The sequence below is a fragment of the Podarcis vaucheri genome (genome assembly GCF_965113315.1).
Source record: "Podarcis vaucheri genome assembly, chromosome: 10".
NCBI lineage: Eukaryota > Metazoa > Chordata > Lepidosauria > Squamata > Lacertidae > Podarcis > Podarcis vaucheri.
The window spans coordinates 52693386-52712635 of NC_138748.1; the positions used below are offsets into that span (position 1 = coordinate 52693386).

Below are 19250 nucleotides of genomic sequence, written 5' to 3' on the forward strand. Positions count from 1 at the left end.
CCTCCTCCTGTATATGCCATTATAAACATCAAGAGCTAGGATTGCACAGAGGTAAAAAAAACAACAACCCTATGTGACAAATTAGAATGTGCTCAGTTCAGTTTTTGCTTTAGCCGTTAAGCAGTCTGAGATAAGTCACACTTTCTCTGCTGCAGCCCCCCCAATGGGGAGTTGAATATTAGTCTACATTACAGAGTTGTTGTGAAGATTACTGTGATAGCATGAAGTACTGTTATCATTCTAAAGTACAATACCAGTGGGCTGTTGTTGTTGTTTTAAATCTTCATCATATCTGCTCCAAAGCCCTGTTCAAGAATTACTTACATACTGGGCATTTTTGGATATTGTTTTTCCTTAATTAAAAAAATGACCTCTATGTGGCTTATAAATCAAAACACATTGATAGGAATTACAAAACAACAGCAGCAGGTAAGAATTCTCCATGCAAATGGGACTTCTGCATTATCAGGGTTTTCAGTTGCAGGGAGGATGCTTTGCATTATTAAAAAAACAGCAATTACAATGTATTGTAATCAGTATACAATACAGAAAGTGTGGAGCAGTGGTTCCGACACCCCACCACCACCCTCACGGGGCTACTTGAATATAGCTAAGGGTCTTGTTGGAAAATTTAATGATTTTTCTGCTTATTGTAATGGTAATGCTGTGCTAGATGCTAAGTGTTTTTTATTTTTTAAAAAAGAAATAGGTACAAAATTCAAATTTCAATTCAATAAAATGCAAGAAGAAATAAACAAAGCAATACAAATACAAATAAAAACCCAAATGAACATTTTAGACATCATCTACTTGCATTTTGTATGAACCAATAACACCTACTCTGAGCCACTCTTTTTGTGTTTCATGTGCTCTCTCTTATTTTCCCGTTTTCTCACTGCTTCCTTCGTTCCCATGAATTGGCTCTCCTTGCCTTTCTAGTGCTTTGCCAGCCTCCCTCTGCCTCCATTTTGCTGCCCACTATGACTTTATTCTTTTGAGGAAGGCAGAGCTTGCGGATGTAATATCAGAGCCTCTGCCTATAATCTTTGAGAATTCTTGGAGAACAGGTGAAGTCCCTGAAGACTGGAAGTGGGTGGAGGTCCCCATCTTCAAAAAGAGGAAAAAAGAAGTCCCAGGTAAATTCTGACCAGTGAGCTTGATATAGATACCAGGAAAGGTCCTAGAACAGAAAATTCAACAGTCAGTCTGTGATCCCTTGGAAAAGGATGCTGTGATAACTAAGACCCAGCATGGGTTTCTCAAAAACAAGTCATGCCAGAAGAATCACATTTCATTGTTATTTTTTTTTGATAGAGTTACAAGCTTGGTGGATGAAGGGAATGTTGTGGACATAGTGTATCTTGATTTCAGCAAGACTTTGGACAAAGTTCCCCATGAGATTCTGGTGGAAAAGCTGGAAAAATGAGGGCTGGATGAGGCAGATTTGTAGCTGGTTGACTGACCGAACCCAAAGAGTGCTCACTAATGGTTCCTTGACATCCTGAAAAAAGTGACAAGTGAAGTGCTACAGGGATCAGTCTTGGGCTCGTTGTTGTTCAACATCTTTATAAACAACTTGGATGAAGGAATTGAGGGGATGCTCATCAAATTCGCAGGTGACACCAAACTGGAAGGGGTAGCTAATGCCTCACTTTTTTTTGCCTAGGTTCCATTTTATGTTAGGGCAATCAGCCTGCCATAGGATTTATTTATGCACTATCACAGTCGTGTCTGAAGCCTTTCCCTCTTTGAGATAGTATGGGGAGAAAGGGGGAAGAGGGGCATAATACATTGTATCAGGGTAGTGTGTTTGCATGTCTGAGCAAAGAGAAGCAAAACATGTATCCTGGGGCTACCCTAGAGAAAGGTGGCTGCTATTTGGATGTCAGTGGAGGGAAAAGGCAGCTTGCTTAGAAGTTTTAGTATTCAGCCTGAATGTTGCTATTTGAGATTTCAGCAGGAGCATCACTCATTGGCTTTCTCCACTGTTATTTCCATCACAGCTGTTTTCACAGAGCTATCCATTGCCAAGCCCCAGGGAACTGGGAAAGAGTGAAGATGCTTTTCTATGTGTTTGACTTTAAGGGGGGGGGAGGATGCTTTTTTAAGTACTGGGTTATTCCACTAAATTGACATGTCCCTCTTGGAACTTTTATCAAAAATGTTGAGCTCATTGGAGTCATATTAGGACTTCCCTGGGACTTCTGATCTTATGACCACTTTACGCAGTACATCTTTTAGCTGTATAGCTAAAGCATCATTATCATTATTGGATAGCACTTTCAAGTGCTCAAACCTTGCTGCATGTATTTTGTGATTATTACAACAATCTTGCAAGGCAAGGAGGTATTATTGTCCCTCACCCCCATGTTGCAGATGGAGGAATCCAAAGGATTTAGACTGGCTGCAGATCCCTTTTGAAGATAATCTTCATGGCAATTCTGCATTTGTTGCTGTGTAATGTGTGCAACAGCCCATACCAAGCAACCAAAGAATGAACCACATGGTTCATTCCTTCCATTGTGTATCTCAAGGCAATATAAGTAAGGTTCAGGAATGGGTTCTTTTCCAGGCACTGACAAGTCCAAACCTTCTTGAGCTTCAGCAAGGTTTCCACAATGTGGTCCTTTAGGCTATTCAAGATTTGAACAGCAACATTCAGCTCACACATGCATGGCTAGAACTGTGGTATGATGAGGACAGGGGCCAATCAGTAGCTAGCTGGGAGCCCTCTGACTCAATATGTCTTTGAACAGTATTGCTCTTGCAGCTAGGCTTAAATTTCATAGTTGTAGTTCTCGGAGCAGTGCTGAGATGTTATAGTTAGATGTTATAGATGTTAAGTTCCTCTCCAGCCATACCCTCTCTCTCTAGGACACACCCTTCACCTACCTCACTTTACACCTTCTTTGAGTTTTCCAGGGTGGAATGTGCTTGATTACTCTGCAGAGTCTCTTGCTTGGCTGGAGGGAGACTAAAGAAAGATATGCGAGTCTGTATGCAGAAACTAGGCTACTGTCCAAAGGTAAAATTTACATTTGTTGTGCCATACACTTAACTTCTGGCCCCACCCACCACTGGCATGTGGCCCCTGAAAAGGTTGCCCACAAGGGAATGTGGCCCTCACCATTGGCCATGCTGGCTGGGGTTGATGGAGTTGGAGCCCAACAGCAACTAGAGAACCACAGGTTCATCTTCCCCACTACAGAGTTTGACTAGTGGTGGAGACAACAGGAAACCCACCCTAAAGACCACCCTACCACCTGCCAATCTAAATTCATTTAATTGACAAATGGATGGCACCCTCAGTGGCTCATCCTGGATCTCTAACGGTTCTGGGTTTATTATGAATGGCTTGGAATACTTCTAAAACATCTCCAGATAAGAAGTTCAAGCAAATCGGAAGTGCTGCGCCTACACGTGCAACATAAAATGGACAGCTAAGGTGGTCAGATCCACCAACCTACCCAATCTGTGTCAGGACTGCTAAATCCCTTGCTGCACCATGAGGAAGATACAGAAGAATATGGTCTGCTCTGCTGTGTGTGAGGGGTTCATCAACCCCCCCCGGGTCCTCACTAATAGCAGCATAGGTTTTGCCGGCTTACATAAGGTCCCAGATAGTCTTGTTGAGACAGCATATTCCAAAACTAAGCCTGCAGGGCCACTGAGAGCAGACCTGGGAGCTGACCAGGGTCCTGACGTACTTAGAGGACCTGACCCTGAACTTTTGCCTGACCTGTTTCTTGCTTTCATTTCCCCTGTGAACCCCAAGCATGCACGGAGTCGGATAGGCTGCTGGTGCACTGGCCAAGAATGCGACTGTGACAATTTATGTGACTTCCTTTGAACACTCAAATAGTGATATATAAAGAACTGCTATTATTTCTCCGATTAAAGTTGTTGGGCTTTTTTTTGTTTAGCCTATTAAGGCAATGTGGCTAAGTGGACTTAAATTTAAGTATTGCAGCTGAATTGGTTTACAGATCACAGCCACCACGATACCTGACAATTAGAAGCTTGGGATGCATTCCTAATTGCCTAGTTTGATAATGCACATTCTACAATAAAGACATCAGCATTCATTCACCCCGATCCAATAAGGTTGTGGCTTTGGAACAGTGTTCTTGTGAAAGTCCAAGTTTCTCAAATGCTTATAAAAGCATTGGCTTGCCTGTCCCCACCCATTTTCCCTGGCAATGCAATGATGTTGTTGCTAAAGCTCATAAGTTGACAGCATACATTTGACATGCCTGTAATATTATTAATTACATTTATATCCCACCTTTCCTTCAAAAAGAACAAAGTGGTGTACCATGTTCTCCTCCTCCCCATTTTATCCTCACATCAGCCCTGTGTGGTAAGTTGGGCTTGTGAGAGTGCAACTGGCTCAAGATTATGCAGTGAGATTCCTGAACTTGTGGGGATTTGAACCTGGGTCTCCCCAGTCTTAGTGGGGCATCCTAACCATTGTGCCAGACTGGCTTTGTTACAAGCAGGAGACCTGAGAGTATGGTTTGTTGAAAGTCATCTAGCTAATACATAGCTAAGATGAGATTTGGTCCAGAGACCAGGTGACTTTCTGACTCATTGTTCATATTGTTGGGGAGAGTCCTGTGCCTGCTTACACTTCTCCTTTTCCACCTTATTGGACAGCACAATGATCCATGTAGGGCTTCTTCCCTGAAATAAAAGCTTATTTAAGGAGCTCCTAGATCATCAAGCATCTTTACCAATAATTGATGTCTCAGTGACTCTTTATTGATCATTTAATTTCTGTCTCCAAACAAGCAGGAATAAAGAATGTTCAGCCTTTTAAACTTCATAACCCATGAAAAACAGATAAGACAAGGAGACTGAACAAAGGACAAGGAGCTTGTAACTCCTCTCTGCCGCTGTGCCCTGGCCTGGAGAAAGGTTAACAGCCAGGCTGTGTGTGTTTCATAAATGTCCTTTGGACCTCTGTGTTGTCCTTTGGCTGTGGAAGAGCAACTGTGAGCTCATCATTCTCTAGTGGTGATTCAGTGCTTGGGTGCCTTCAGATCTGGAATATTTATCTTTCCCACCAGCTGCTACAATTACCCAGCTATGCGCATCTGGTGCAACCTTACTCATAATCCTCTGTTTGAACCTCAACCCTACATTGAAGGGTCTGATATAGTGAGGTGACCAGTGCTTGTGGTATGGCAGGATCCGGCCAAGGGTTGTGCATCAGGGTTAAGGAGGCAAAGTGAAGGGTCACGATTGTCCCAAGGAATAATTTTAAGGCACACTCCACACTCCCCAGGTCAGGGGTGAGAAGATGCACCAATATGTCATCTTCAGACTTCATGGGCAATCAGGCTGCCTTGGGTCCCTACAGTTCATTTGTAGACACATCTTTGATTTCTACTTTCCCCCGAAAGTAGGGTTAGTGAGCTGGATACACATTCTCTCTCTCCTTCCTCCCGCTCCGCTGTGCTCCCAATCCATGAGCATCACTCACTTTCCAGAGACCCCAGTGTGCCCTGGCTACGCCTGACTTCCAGCAGCTTGAACAGTAGTGGAGGCTGCATGCTACTTTGAGAATTATTTTGTAGCTGTTTTGTAACCTCCCCAAGGAATCCTGGAAAGTGCAGTTTGTTATGGGGGCTGAGAGTTGTTAGGATACCTCTGTTTCCTTCATTGAGTGACAATTCTCAGTAAGGTTAACAATCAACCCCTTTTCCTAGGGACCTATGGGAATTGTAGGGAAATAGGGGTCTCCTAACAGCTTTCAGCCTCCTTAACTATCAGGAGCCAACTTCTAGGGGCCAAGGTTCCTTTGCCTTCCCCATAAAAATATTTGAGGGGGCTGCCCCCCAAGTTGCTAAGCATTGCCAGTCAAATGGGATGCATGTACCGTGTCTTGTGATTGATTATACGGGCAGAGGCTTACCCAAGCCCCCCAATATTTTATTCAAGCTGGCACCCTTGATCATGACCTTCCAACAATCACTACCCTTCAGACAATTTTATTCTAAGCTTTGCCTTGCTAACCTTGACACTCAAGCCCTAGCCAGATCCTAACCCACTACGAGCAGCAGCCATCTCACTATATCAAGACCCACAGAGGGTTAAATTTTAGCAAGAGGATTACGAGTAACATTGCACCAGATGTATGCAGCTGGATAAATGTAGCAGCTGGAGGGAATGATAAATATCCCAGCTCTAAAGGCACCTAAGCACTGAATTACTACAAGAGAATGATGAGCTCACAGTTGTCCTTTCACAGGCAAAGGAATAGATGGAGACACTGCCTTTCAAACTTGGGAACAGATGTGACTGTGGGTGGTATTCAGCTAAGTTTTATTCAGAACAGGCCCACTGGAATGAATGAGCACGACTAAGCTAGGTCCATTGATGTCAAGGGGTCTGCCCTGAGTAAAAGTTGGTTGATACCACCAGCCTGTACGTTCCAGTTGAAACTTACCACTCCAGGAAATGAAGCAAAACTACAAGAGATTACAACCACCTTCCCACTGAAAACAAATGTGGGCAAAAGCACAAGATGTGGTGATACGCCTCCCGAAACAAGCTGCAGGCTGAAATTTGCTCGTATTTTAAATTTTCATCAGTTCAGCTCAAATGGTGCATTTGTAAAAGAACAAAGAATAGCAACTGAATTTATTATCCACTATGAATAGCTCTGTCTGAACACATGAAAGGGAAGACTGTTTTGGAGGCGATTATGGCAGCAACAGGAGGCTTTGTGAATGCACCTGAAGAATGCAATGTGTAGTTTACACTGTGAACAAATGCTTTGATTTCCACTGCACCATTGATAGTGGGTGCCCCTTGGGATCAGAAGGGAAGAAGGCAGGAAGGTCAACAATAGGTGGAGCCAGAGCCAATGGCAGGCAGAGTCAATCGCAGGCAGAGCCAACTGATTCTAGTTTTGACTCCTCCCCCTTGTTGAGTTCTGTAAAGGTAACACTGAGATTTAGGAGGAGGAAGCTGGCAGTCAGTGCTATGCCCTAGACTGATTGTCAGCATGAAGGCAGGCAGGTGGAGGTAGCTATGAATAAGATCACTGCCATCACTCATGTCTTCTTTTCCTCTTCTTTTTCTGCATCTGTGGGTTTGTACACTTTGCTGGCTCTCTAGAGGAGAGCTTACGCTGGGCAGGTATATAATAGTGTAAAGTTTAATTCCAGACCAATAAGCCTTTTACAGCTTTGTGCCAAAACCTTCATCCCATACCTGTAACAGAAGTAAGCAAGATGGAAGGTTAGGTTTTGTGTCTTTCAGGCTGGCGTAGCCATCTTTTAAAAAAATGCACAGAAGGAGGCAATGGGGGACTTTAAAAAGGATCACAATGGCTTTCTTTTTTTAAGTATGGTTCTTAGTTGGAAACTTTCATTCTGGGTGTGCATTTGGTGCCCAGATGGCGAAGGCACACGCCGGAGCCCATCACGCTGTCAGGGCAGACGTGTACATATGTAAATATTTTGCTTTCCCCCCTATAATATTTGGCTTTGTCTAATCTAATTGCTGTCAAAGGCAGAATGTTAGAAACGTGGAAGGAAAGCAAACAATGGAACACCTCCGGTAACTTGGGAAGATGCAAACCCGCCTCTGTTGTAACTAGCAATTTGGTTGCATAATGATTTAGTCACCCTCCACTTTTGTGGTGTGTTCATGCCAAGTGCAGTTTAATGACCTAACGTGTCTCAAAAGGCTCATTTGATAAAGGCGAAGTGGTAGAAAAGACCTAGCCTGTTGGATTCCAAATATCGTAACAGAATTGTGTCCAGATTAAAGAAGCAGTTCTACTCTAGTCTGCCCTGGTTAAGGGCTGCCTCTGGAGCGCATTGTTCAGCACCATCTTTTAAGAAGGGCATTGACAAGTTGGGCAGTGTTCAGAGGAGCTTGGCCAGGATGTCGAGGGATCTGGAAACTACAATGTTCAGGATTCACTATGGGAAAGCCGTGGCAAAAAATACCATTGTACTATTGCAGTATGAGCTTCTCCAGACAACCTGTTTGTTGACTATCCTGATTTCCGTGAACAAAGATCAGATGGAGTCACAGGCGTAGTCAAGTGCGAGGAGGGGCAGCCTAAATCAAGTAAATAAATAGAAATACTTAACTAACTGACCAATTGCATTGCAGATATCTCACTTCTGCCCCCCTAACAAAGCCTGCCCCTCTAAAACAAATCTTGACTACACCCAGTCAAGATTATATCTGGTATTTACTGAACCTTGGTTTGTGGGGAGGTTACACAATGATGAGCATTCGCACATTATCCCAATGTACTTTCAGGGTGTTCACACACTTTCCCACTAGTCCGCCTTCTCCACTTTTCAGTGTATTAACTGGGCTCACAGTGGTTCCAGGACAATAGTGAACGAGGCTTCCTGCGACATCCTGACTGTTTCTCTAGGCTTGTTGATGTTAAGCAATCCTCCTGCCGGTGTCCCACATCTTCTAGGTGTGGGTCTCTCATGCTGAATTGTGCAACGCTGCTGGAATGGAATAAGTCTCTCTTCTTGCATAACAAACATTGCCTTCTTCTTGCCTTTCCCAGGAGCAATTGACCAGTGTTCATACATCAAGTACCACTACTCCTCAGCAACAATTCCCAAGAACCTCACCTACAACATTACAAAGACCATCCGCCAGGATGAGTGGCATGCCTTGCGTAAGTCTCTGGTCTCCTTCCTTTTCTCAGCGTTTCTGGGTAGCCAGCAGGTATTGCTTCCCATCTGCAAGGGGGTGAAAGGGACAATAAGTTGGGCTTCTTGCTACTCTGTTGTTTGCTTGCCTGTGCTGGGGATGCTGCAGCGGGAAGGAATATGGTTGGTGACACAGCATAACCGTGCGCTGGTGGCTATTGAATTACATTTGGAAGTTATGAACAGATCCAGTGCTGGGATGTCTAATTCAATCAGAACTTCAGCATGCTAACAGTTGCGTTTGTGATACTGATGCTATTGCAGACAGTGGAATTTATAGGCTATTGTATAAAAGAGAACCGTCAGAGCTATGTGCATAGCCATTAATTTGCTCAAGTTGCTATATATTACTGAGCTCATGTTGAATAGGGTTGTGGGGTTTAGGGCCTTTTTTTTGGGGGGGGGAGCAGGTTGAAATTCCAACTTGTGAACAGTCCCTTTGACCCTGGTTATTCAGCAGAAGTTGCCAAGTAGCAAGGATTGGATATTGGATCCTATCTTTGCGCCCACTGCTTTCTGAGAGCTCCCAGGCAGGGACCTTCCAATTATGAGTTGTGTTTGGATATGGCTGCTCATACTCAGGATGGGGATAAATAAATAGGGTTTGCATTTTGATAATTGCTTGTCTGATTTGCACTTCCTGATCCAATACACAAACCAAAACACAGCTATTACTTGAAATGTGCCCTTCTCCAGCTGCTATGACACACTTTTCCAAATACATTCAACAATGCATGTAACCAGGGGGAAAGTGTAAAGTGTTTTTAACTTTGCAAAATTTAATATTATTATTATTATTATTATTATTATTATTATTATTAATATGCATTCAAAAATGTGCAACCCCCCCCATTCCCCTCGCATCCTGCCTGCGCTTTTGGATCATGATTTCTTTGCCCTAGGTCCTAACAACATTATTATTGTGCTGTAATATTATACTGTGCTGCTTAAAAAAAAAAGTTTTAAAATATTGTGTCCAGTCCTGTTCTTGTAATTAAGTTGTTCGCCATCCTGGACATCTTCAGAATGAAAGGTGGTATATAAGCAACAACAACAAACAACAATAAATCCAATATAATTAATATTAATGGGGAAATTGCTTGACAAAATGCATAGATTAGGGCAAATTGCATACATTTTTTAATATATGAAGAGAAATATGCACAGAAATCTGTATGGATTTTCATGTAGATTTAAAAGAAATAAATCCCCGGCTGCTGCACAAGTGGGGTGAACTGTCAATGTGAGAACCAGAGAAAAGCCTAAATTGACAGATTCATCCATTCCTAGTCCATAATTGACATCCTGAGCCGGAGTATCATCTTGGTTGCTCCATCCAATGCTCATCAAGCCAAAGGCCTTTCCTCTTAAGTCTTCCCCACCCTGCTACTCAAGCTAGCTCTTCCCATTTCCTTGCCTGGGGCAGTGCAAAGAAGGCCACCAGAAGCCTATCTGATCTCCGCTACAGCCAATGGGCATCAAACAACCTCTGAAGCTAGTGACCATGACAGGGAAAGAGTCGCCTTGAGATACATGGCTGCCATTAGAGATTACTTTCTCCCCCTTGTGGCACTCGGGGTGGGGAATGAGAGGAGGGCATTTCATGTCAGAGTCAAGAAGCCTGTTTTCTCATGGCTCCATGGTGGCGCAGTATCAGAAAGCAGTTTTTGAAAAGCAAGGCTACTGATGCAAAGTCCCAGTAGGATTGAATAGATGCAAGAAGCCACTGCCAGGCCATCCTTGTAAGAGCAAGAAGTCACTGTGGAAGTGCACGCACAAAAGCTGAAGGTACTGTCACCTGCTTATTGAGGAAATAAGTGCTCTGTGTTGTTTTTAGCTGGTGCTTTCTCCCTCTCACAGGGACACAATAGAGCCTGGAGAAAGTTTTCATAAACAAATGAAATCATTGCAGGAAACCTATTCTGTATCAGGAATAAGAACTCTTCCAGATGTTGCTGGGACCCTAACTTTCATCATTCCCTACCATCATGGCTGATGGTCAGGGATGATGGGAGATGTAGTCCAACCATCTCTGGAGGACCACAGATTCCTCATCCTCGTTAAGGTATATGTATATACCAGTCTTCCTCACCTTGCGGCCCTCCATGTGGTTTGGACTACAACTCCCACCATCCCCGAGTATTGGCCATGCTGGTTGGGGCTGATGGGAATAAAAACAATTGGAGGGCACCAGGTTTCAGAAAGCTGGTCTGTATGGTCTTCCTCATTCCAGGCTAATCAGGAGTTGCTTCTCTAAAGCTTAGAGTGAAGCACACTTTTGTAGGCTTGCTTCAAGATGAAAACTTTTCCCAGGTGCGGAGCTGCAGTCATACACTAAAAACACAGGGGAGGGATTGTATTGGCAAGTCCCACTTGCCATCTAGTTGTATAGTCAGTATCCTCAGCAAAGGGCACAACATGTATAGGAATGTATCCACGTGAGGGGGGATTGTGGCCCAATTAGAATTCAACCTTGTGTAAAAGACCCCGACATCTGGGCAAGCTATGCATTGAGGACCCTTTCACAAGCCCATCTAATACATGGCTGGTAGTGGGCTGTGATTATGTGGGCATTGTCTAGCTGGCTTCCTCCTGCCACCCCTATATAATGCTTTCAATATGTGATATGTGCGCATGTATGTGAACTTCCTGTAGTAACTCTGATGGGTCGAGTTAAGGAAGCACATTAGTTCCTGGAGTTATCAATGCAAGGAGACAAGAGGGCAGACAGGCATTTGTTGGCTGTCGTTGTTGTTTCGGTGTTCAGTAGATCGCTGACTGAAGCAGATAATTTTAAAAGCAGAGAAATATGTAAAGTGAATCAAATATTCAATGAGATGTAGATATCACAATTTGCATTGCAAAAGTATCCTCCCCCTGCTTCTGCTGAAAATCTCACAAGTAGGTTGGATGCATACCGTTGGTGTACTCTTTGCAACGCACTTGTTCCCTGCCCTGTCAGTTTAAAGCCAACTTGGATGTAACTAATGAAAAATAAGATAAAGTTAACTCCTCCTTTCCTCCCAAGGGCAGAATATTGCATGGAGAAATAGATAGATAGATAGAGAAGAGAGAGAGAGAGATTGAGATCCATGCTCATCTCTGCTTATCAGTCTCTGCAAGCGAGAAGGACCTGTTCTTCACACTCACTTTGATTATTTAAAGTGCCATCACTGAGAGAAATAAAGCTGTGAACTGTCTCCAGGTGGGAGCCATGGAGGGGAAAGGGAGCTGAGAGTGCAGCAAAGAGGTAAAGAATCAAGATAGTCTGAGCAATTCAGAGCCCAGAACACACTAGCAGCCCCCTCTCCTTTCTCCACACTTTTCTTACTAACCACACTCCTCTCCTCCTCTGTGCAAGCGTGCATCAATTGCGCCAGCCACTGAGAGCCAGAATAAATTATAGACTGCTTTTCAAAAAGTGACAATGGTGGGAAGCACTCTCTCTCTCTCTCTCTCTCTCTCTCTCTCTCTCTCTCTCTCTGTGTGTGTGTGTGTGTTTCAAAGGACAACCTAGAAGTGATAAGGAGACGTTTATTTCAACTCTGTGATGTGTCTGCAATAGAGCGGTGGGTGGGGTGCAGAGCTGGGAGTCATTGCAGGGATGAGAAAAACCAAACCATGCAAACACCATACAACACTATGCAAATTCAACTTGAAAAACAGTAAAAACACTATTTTAAGCTAGTAATGTGTACATAGCCTGAACATGCATAGGATTACAGTGGTACCTCAGGTTAAGTACTTAATTTGTTCCAGAGGTCCGTACTTAACCTGAAACTGTTCTTAACCTGAAGCACCACTTTAGCTAATGGGGCCTCCCGCTGCTGCCTGAGCACGATTTCTGTTCTCATCCTGAAGCAAAGTTCTTAACCTGAAGCACTATTTCTGGGTTAGCAGAGTCTGTAACCTGAAGCGTATGTAACCTGAGGTACCACTGTACAGCCATGCAGCATGATATAGGCTGTGTTTTCCCACTACAATGATCCTAAGCATGTTTTCTCAGAAGAACGTCTCAGTGAGTTGGCTTGCAAGTAACATTAAACCACAGTTTACCGGTAATACAAATGAGCATCACATTGGCGCAGGCTGCTCAGAAGTCCCCTCTTTGCTCCTCTCCTGCATCCGTCTGCACTCTGTCTGATGGTTGGAAAGAGCACACGGCTGGCTTAGTGTTACATGTGAACCAGCACTCCTGGTTTCTTTCTCCCCAAACAAGGACTGGCAGCCTCCTGGCTGGTGAGAATCATGAAATAGCTGGATCTGATTCTGCAGCTCACAGAAAAGGAGGACCAACACTTTGCAAAACGAAACTGAAATGTATCCTGTCTCTTTTTAGTCTTATTAAAACGATGTGCTGGCAGGCCTTGCCTACCAGGTGCTTACATTAACAAATAATCGGCAGCAGATGTCGTGGGGGGCTGGAGGTCCTTCCCTGACCTCCTGGCAGGTGATTTGCTGCTGCTTACCAGGAAGCGGAGGGGCGGATGAATTTGGTTTGCAGCAAATGCATCAGTGGAGCCAATACAGCACTCCTGCTGGCTCTGTTTGCACTACACTGTTCTCCTTGCCATGCCCTCCCCCTCCCAGTAAACAGCAATGGCCCAGCTGCTGGGAGGTCAGGTGAGTGCTTCCACCCCACCAACCCTCCCACTGCTGTAAATAATCAGTATATTGTTCACTACTTTAGCCCTTACTGCCATATAATTTCCCCCCTAAATGATAATTACAGTGCAGCTAAACAGTGTTGGAAAGAAAAGCCACGTTTGGCAAAAAAAAACTGTAAACACCCCTTCCCCCCAACCCCCCAGTTGTTATTTCTGAATTCTTCACAAGTACAGTACCTGACATAATTTTTTCAAAAAGCAAACAAACAGCCAAGCACAGTGGGGTGCCAAATCTCCATTTCCGAATCTCCATGTCCCAAACCAGCTCCTTGCAGGGCAGGCTGAAAATGCCTTAAGCTTTGATGATGGGATGGGGAATGAACATGCCTGAAGGAGTGAGGAAGAACAGCCCAAGGCAGCAGAGAAGATGGGTGTGTGTGTGTGAGAGAGAGATAGAAATGTTGGTTTGTTATATGGTGCCCGTGTTTGTATCTTTGCATTTCCCAATGGGAGCAGGCAGCACTGAAAAATGTGATGGGTACATATGGACATAAGTTGAGCATGCTTGTTCAGACCAGTTGCCCTTTAGTCCTGCGTCCTGTTCCCATAATGGATGAGCAGATGCCTTTGGTAAACTTTCATGCAGGACTTGAGTGCATTAGCACTCTTCCCACCTATGATCCCAAGCAACTAATATTCAGAGGCACCATGTGCAGGAAGAACAATCATCATGGCTAGTAGCTGGAGATGAAACCTCCCACCCATCAGTCACCTGAAGTCACCACCCCATGCCAGTATTTCCTCTCCTAGAATGTGGGATAAATCTGGGGTGAGGAGAAGCCATAGAGTGAGTTCCTCCAATTATCAAAGCCTTATGGTCCATTTCTTGAAGGTATTCTTGATGTTTCTATCCTGAATTCATGGTTATGCAGGGAAAGTGCTGATGGGAGGAACAGCAATGGGCATTTCATCACCTCTCGGCTCTTGCTTATCACAAACACCCCTTCTCTCTCAAAACATCTCGGCTCCTTCGGCCAGTGTCGTAGCTCTTCTCTGAATTGCCATCCTGATTGCTTTCTTTCCCCAAGCGAGGCGGAGATTGGTTCAGCTGAAGATGAGATAGGAATCAAATTGTTCCTGTCACCTCTGCAGCAACAGAGCTTGCTTTGGCCTGCTAACAGGTTGCTGATGGCAGTGAGAGGAGGGAGAGGGGGCCTCTAGTGCACATCCCACCTACCCCCAGATAGGTAAGCAGAACTGCTTCTACCACCAGGGCAGGTTGATCAGGACTTCCTAAAGACTTCCTAAAGATTCCCAGGGCCTGAATACAATTGAGCCTTCCTTTGTTCTGGATAGAGGGTGTGGCTGAATTAAATTTCCTGCTTGGCAGGGGGTTGGACTCGATGGCCCTTGTGGTCTCTTCCAACTCTATGATTCTATGATTCTATGATTCTAAACCTGGGATCTCTACAGCCCAGAGTGCTTATACTAGGTCTGATGTGCAATTCCCTGCTTCGCGGAGTCTGTGCAACTTGCAAAATGTGCAGATATTTCTGGTATGTCAAAGGAGTGGGTCTGGAGCTCAGGCGCAGATATGTACATGCTTTTGCCTGCAGGGTGTCCCCAGAATTGAGTCCCAACAGCTCCAGTTCAAAGGTTTAGGTAGCTTAATGGTGGGGAATGCCTCTGCAAGAGATTCTTGAGAGCTCCTGCCAGTCAGGGTAGACAGTACTGGGTTAGATGGACAATAGACTGGCCTGATATAAGACAATATTGTATACAATTGGACTTGTTTGACGGGTGGCCCAGGGGTTATGCCCCAGAACTCCTTCCACCTCCTTGGAGGTTTTCTAAGCAGAAGTTGGATGGTCATCTGTCATGGATGCTTTAGTTGAGATTCCTGCATTGCAGGGGGTTGAACTAGGTGACCCTCAAGACCCCTTCCAACCCTTTAATCCTATGATTCACACCTTTTAACACACACACACGGTAGCTGGGCGTGCTGCAAAGCTAGGTGCCAGTGGGATTTCAGCCACTCGCCATGTGTACTGGGTGCAGAAAATTCTATTGGTTCTTTTTACTCTTTCAAATTATTTTTTATTAATTTTCCAAATTATTACAGATCAAACCAAATCAATTTAATTTAATACAATTTCTTAAAATCAGGTTTCCTACTCCTGTTCCATCATTTCCTTGCATAGCTGCATCATTTCTTATTTGGAGTCCAGTTGACATCCTTCACTTGCCATTAAACCATTCTTCCAGCTGGCCACTTTTTTTCACCTTACAAACAGCACCTCCATTGCATCTTGTAAATAAGCAATCCATTTCACGCGTGTAGTCCTTCATATACATTGTTGTTCCAGACCTGGTGTGCTGGGAAAGTTAATTACTATCTTCCATTTTTCAGTTCTTTGCAGTGTTTATTTGGATGGTACAAGGTCTCATTCCATTTCTTCCACTGTTTACGGTCTTGTGTACAAGTTGCAGCCACACATAACTGAGTGCATATCCAAACTCCACCATTAAAATTCTGCTCTGGAGTTCTTCCTCGCTACACAGTTTAAAGCAAATGTTTCCCCTCAAATTCAGCCTCTTTACCACAGCTGTATGCCAGCAGTTTATTCTTCCCCACCCACACTGCCTTCCTCCAACAGCAGTCCAGGAATCATTTCAAATAAAGTCCATTCAGTCTCGGCTCGAGGGGGGAGGGCGTAGTAAAACCTTGTTGTGCATAAATCAAAAGCCTCCCCCTTCTTTTCCAAAGTAACAGAATAACATAGCAGTGACTACACACGTCCTTTTCATTATGCAGGGGAGGACAGGAAAAAAGGAGACCATTTGAAAGCCATAAGAAAGCACAAAGCACCTTGTTCTCCCCCCTTCCTTTCCCAGCTGTTGTAAAGATTCTCCAGCTTCAAAGAAAACATTTAGATACCTTCAAAGAGCCAAGCCCAGTCCTTTCAGCAGCTGAGTGATTGCAGCCCATTAGCATATGTTGGTCCAGGAGCGCCTCTTGATTAATGCCAATTGTCCGAATTATGGAGGAACCAACCACAAATCATGCCAGAGACGGAAGCGTGTCCATGGCAGGGACACACTCCAGGTTGCACCTGCTCTGCCTTTCAAGTTAGCAGACACAGGCTTGTGTGGCACAGCAGGATGCAGTGAGCTCCCCAGACCCCACTGGGGAACATTGGCAGGATTTTTGCCTCATAAATCCTGGCTTTCCCCTGCCTGAACCTGCTTGCTGTCCATGGAGGGCAGCGAGGAGCTATCCCCATTGACTCTTGATGTAGCCGGAAACCCAGAAAATCCTATTGGTTCTTAGGGGTGGGCAAATATGTCCATTTTTCTAATCTTAAATTTGGTTCTTCACATTTCCACATCAGTTTGTGATTTATTTATTTTTTAACTCCGCATGACAACTCATCAGCCTTTTACTGCATCTCCGTCCCCCAATGCACACATTGCTGTATGCAGTTTTGGCTAACATAAACATTTTTGCAGAACAATTTCCCCACATATAATGCATTTTTGCATGTTATTTTCACAAATATATGCATCTTGTATGCTAGTATATGCATACTTATACATATTACTTTGTTGAAGTACTGCATTGCAAAATTCAGAGAAGTGCCAGTTTCTAACGAGGGCTGTGTTTTGGTTCAGGTAATTCTTCTGAATCAGGTTGGCTCACCTTTAAACACAAACTGAATTAAATTCCTCCCACCAACCCAGTTGGAACCCCATAGCTATGAATAAACCCTGTAGAAAGAGTCTGACTTTATTTCCCCCATCTGTGAACGTTGATTTAAATTTGCATCTATACATATAAATTAGGATATACATATTTTATGCAAATGTGTGTTATGGGCCTATGTCCTAAATCTTTTAAGTACATAGCAGTGTCTCCAGCTCGATGTATTTGCTCTCTCTTCCTGTTCTCCAAAATGTTAACTATGTTTGGTAAGTGTTGGTTAAGGAAGATTTACATCAAAATATTTCTATAGTGGAAAGACTTACTCGCTAGAAGGTGTTGAGAAAGGGTAAATGCTCTTAGGTGTATCTGAAGAAGTGTGCATGCACACGAAAGCTTATACCAGAACAAACTTAGTTGGTCTATAAGGTGCTACTGGACAACTTTTTATTTTTTTATTTTTACTTTGACTGCTCTAAGGGAGATGCTTTTAGGATGCAACATCTAAAACTAGATTATGGCTGCATCCAGACATGGGTTTTGTGGCATTTATTTTATTGGTTATAATGAAAGCACTCTTTTCCTGGTTTCTAATGTTCCTTTTGCATTGCAGTGGCTTCCATAATAACTATGGCTTTTAAAAAATCAATATAGCAGCACGTCACACTAAATTTCATTCACGCCAGTGGATGTGGTGTGACACAACAATGAACATCATGGGGCACATCACTGGTCCCCCAACATTTCTAGGCATGCATGCTTCTGTTCTCCCATGATTCACTGTGTGATGCACTAAAATACCGCCCAAAATTTCATTACATGAGCAAAACTGCAATATTATGGGTCTCCATGTTGGCAAATAGATTTATTTATCAACTTGTTTTTATTATTGGTTGTTAGCCGCCCTGAGCCCAGCCTTGGCTGGGGAGGGCGGGGTATAAATAAATTTTATTTTTTTATTATTATTATTATTATTATTATTATTATTATTATTATTATTTTAAAAAGGGAACAACTAACACAGAAACAAGCATTAAACCTCTGCTAGATCTCGCTAGATTTCCAGAAAGTGGATTTAAGGTTGTGTGAAAGGTCACATAAGATACAAAAAACAAACAAACAAACAAACAAACAAACAAACAAAAAACTGGTAAGGAAATGTGAGGAAGAGGGAATGAAATGCTGTCTGAATGCAGCCCCAGTGTTATTTCTCTTGATATGTACTGATGTTAGAATACCAAACAGAGGTAAGTGTGCTTGTAAGTTGCTTTGAGTCAGTTTTGTGAGTAAAGTGACTAATTAGTGATATTGTTATTAATACGTTGATCTCTTGCATGTTTGCATCTGCAAGAACGACACAGGCAGAATCATGGAGAAAAATGAAAGTGCCAGTTGTTAAAAGAATGGCTGTTTAAAAAATAAAAAGGAATGCATATTGATGGCAAAAATGAATAATTAGGTTTGTCTGAAAGGGAAAAAGAGAAACTGGGTGGGTTTATTGGTACCTGTCATTAATGTTCGTAATACGCTAGTCAGTTATACATCAATGGGTGCAAGTTTGTTTTAAAATATGATTTGATGACTTGGACCATAAGGTAAGTTTGCATAAGCAAGATTGCCACCCCCTTAGGTCCTAAGAGTTTGTTATGTTTGTAATCATGGTGTTGTTTGTTTCATGTTGTAAGCCGCCTTGAGCATGGTTTTAACTATGATGTCTGCATGTATGTATTAACTGTTGATGGCTTTTCAAGTGATGTTGGACTCAACTCCCAACAGCCTCAGCCAGCGTGGCTAGTGGTCAGGAATGATGGGAGCTGTAGTCCAATAGTACCTGAAGAGCCACAGCTTTCCCTGGTGTACAGAATATCCCCCAGATAAGGACTCTTCCTACTTCTCATGCAACACTAGTCCTGCCCCCTCTTTCTTTCTTTCTTTCTTTCTTTCTTTCTTTCTTTCTTTCTTTCTTTCTTTCTTTCTTTTTCACTATACCTTGAAGCCTTGTCTTTCAGCCTTAAACTGCCTGCTAGACCAAGATGGCAAAAGGTAGCAAATGATTTGTTCTCCTCTAGGACTCGCTGCTGCCATCTCAGCCTTTTCCTATTAGCAGTGATGGATGAGCAGCTGTGTTTTTGTGTCCCATAACTCAAGGCACATGTTACATCTGGGCGCAGAGCGACTGTGGAATTGCTATGGAAACTGATCTTCCTCTTCTGTTCGTGGCTTGGGTAGGGATGCATGTCACCA

General features: G+C 43.5%; 1 protein-coding gene across 2 annotated transcripts in view; it reads left to right on the top strand.

Moving 5' to 3' along the window:
• Positions 1-19250, top strand: part of TMEM178B (transmembrane protein 178B) — a 284978-nt gene that overhangs the window by 42416 nt on the left and 223312 nt on the right. For both annotated transcript variants that reach the window (XM_082240641.1, XM_082240642.1), the window contains one exon: positions 8552-8665. In XM_082240641.1, the coding sequence (XP_082096767.1) occupies positions 8552-8665 (114 nt within the window). The remainder of the gene's footprint in view (positions 1-8551; positions 8666-19250) is intronic.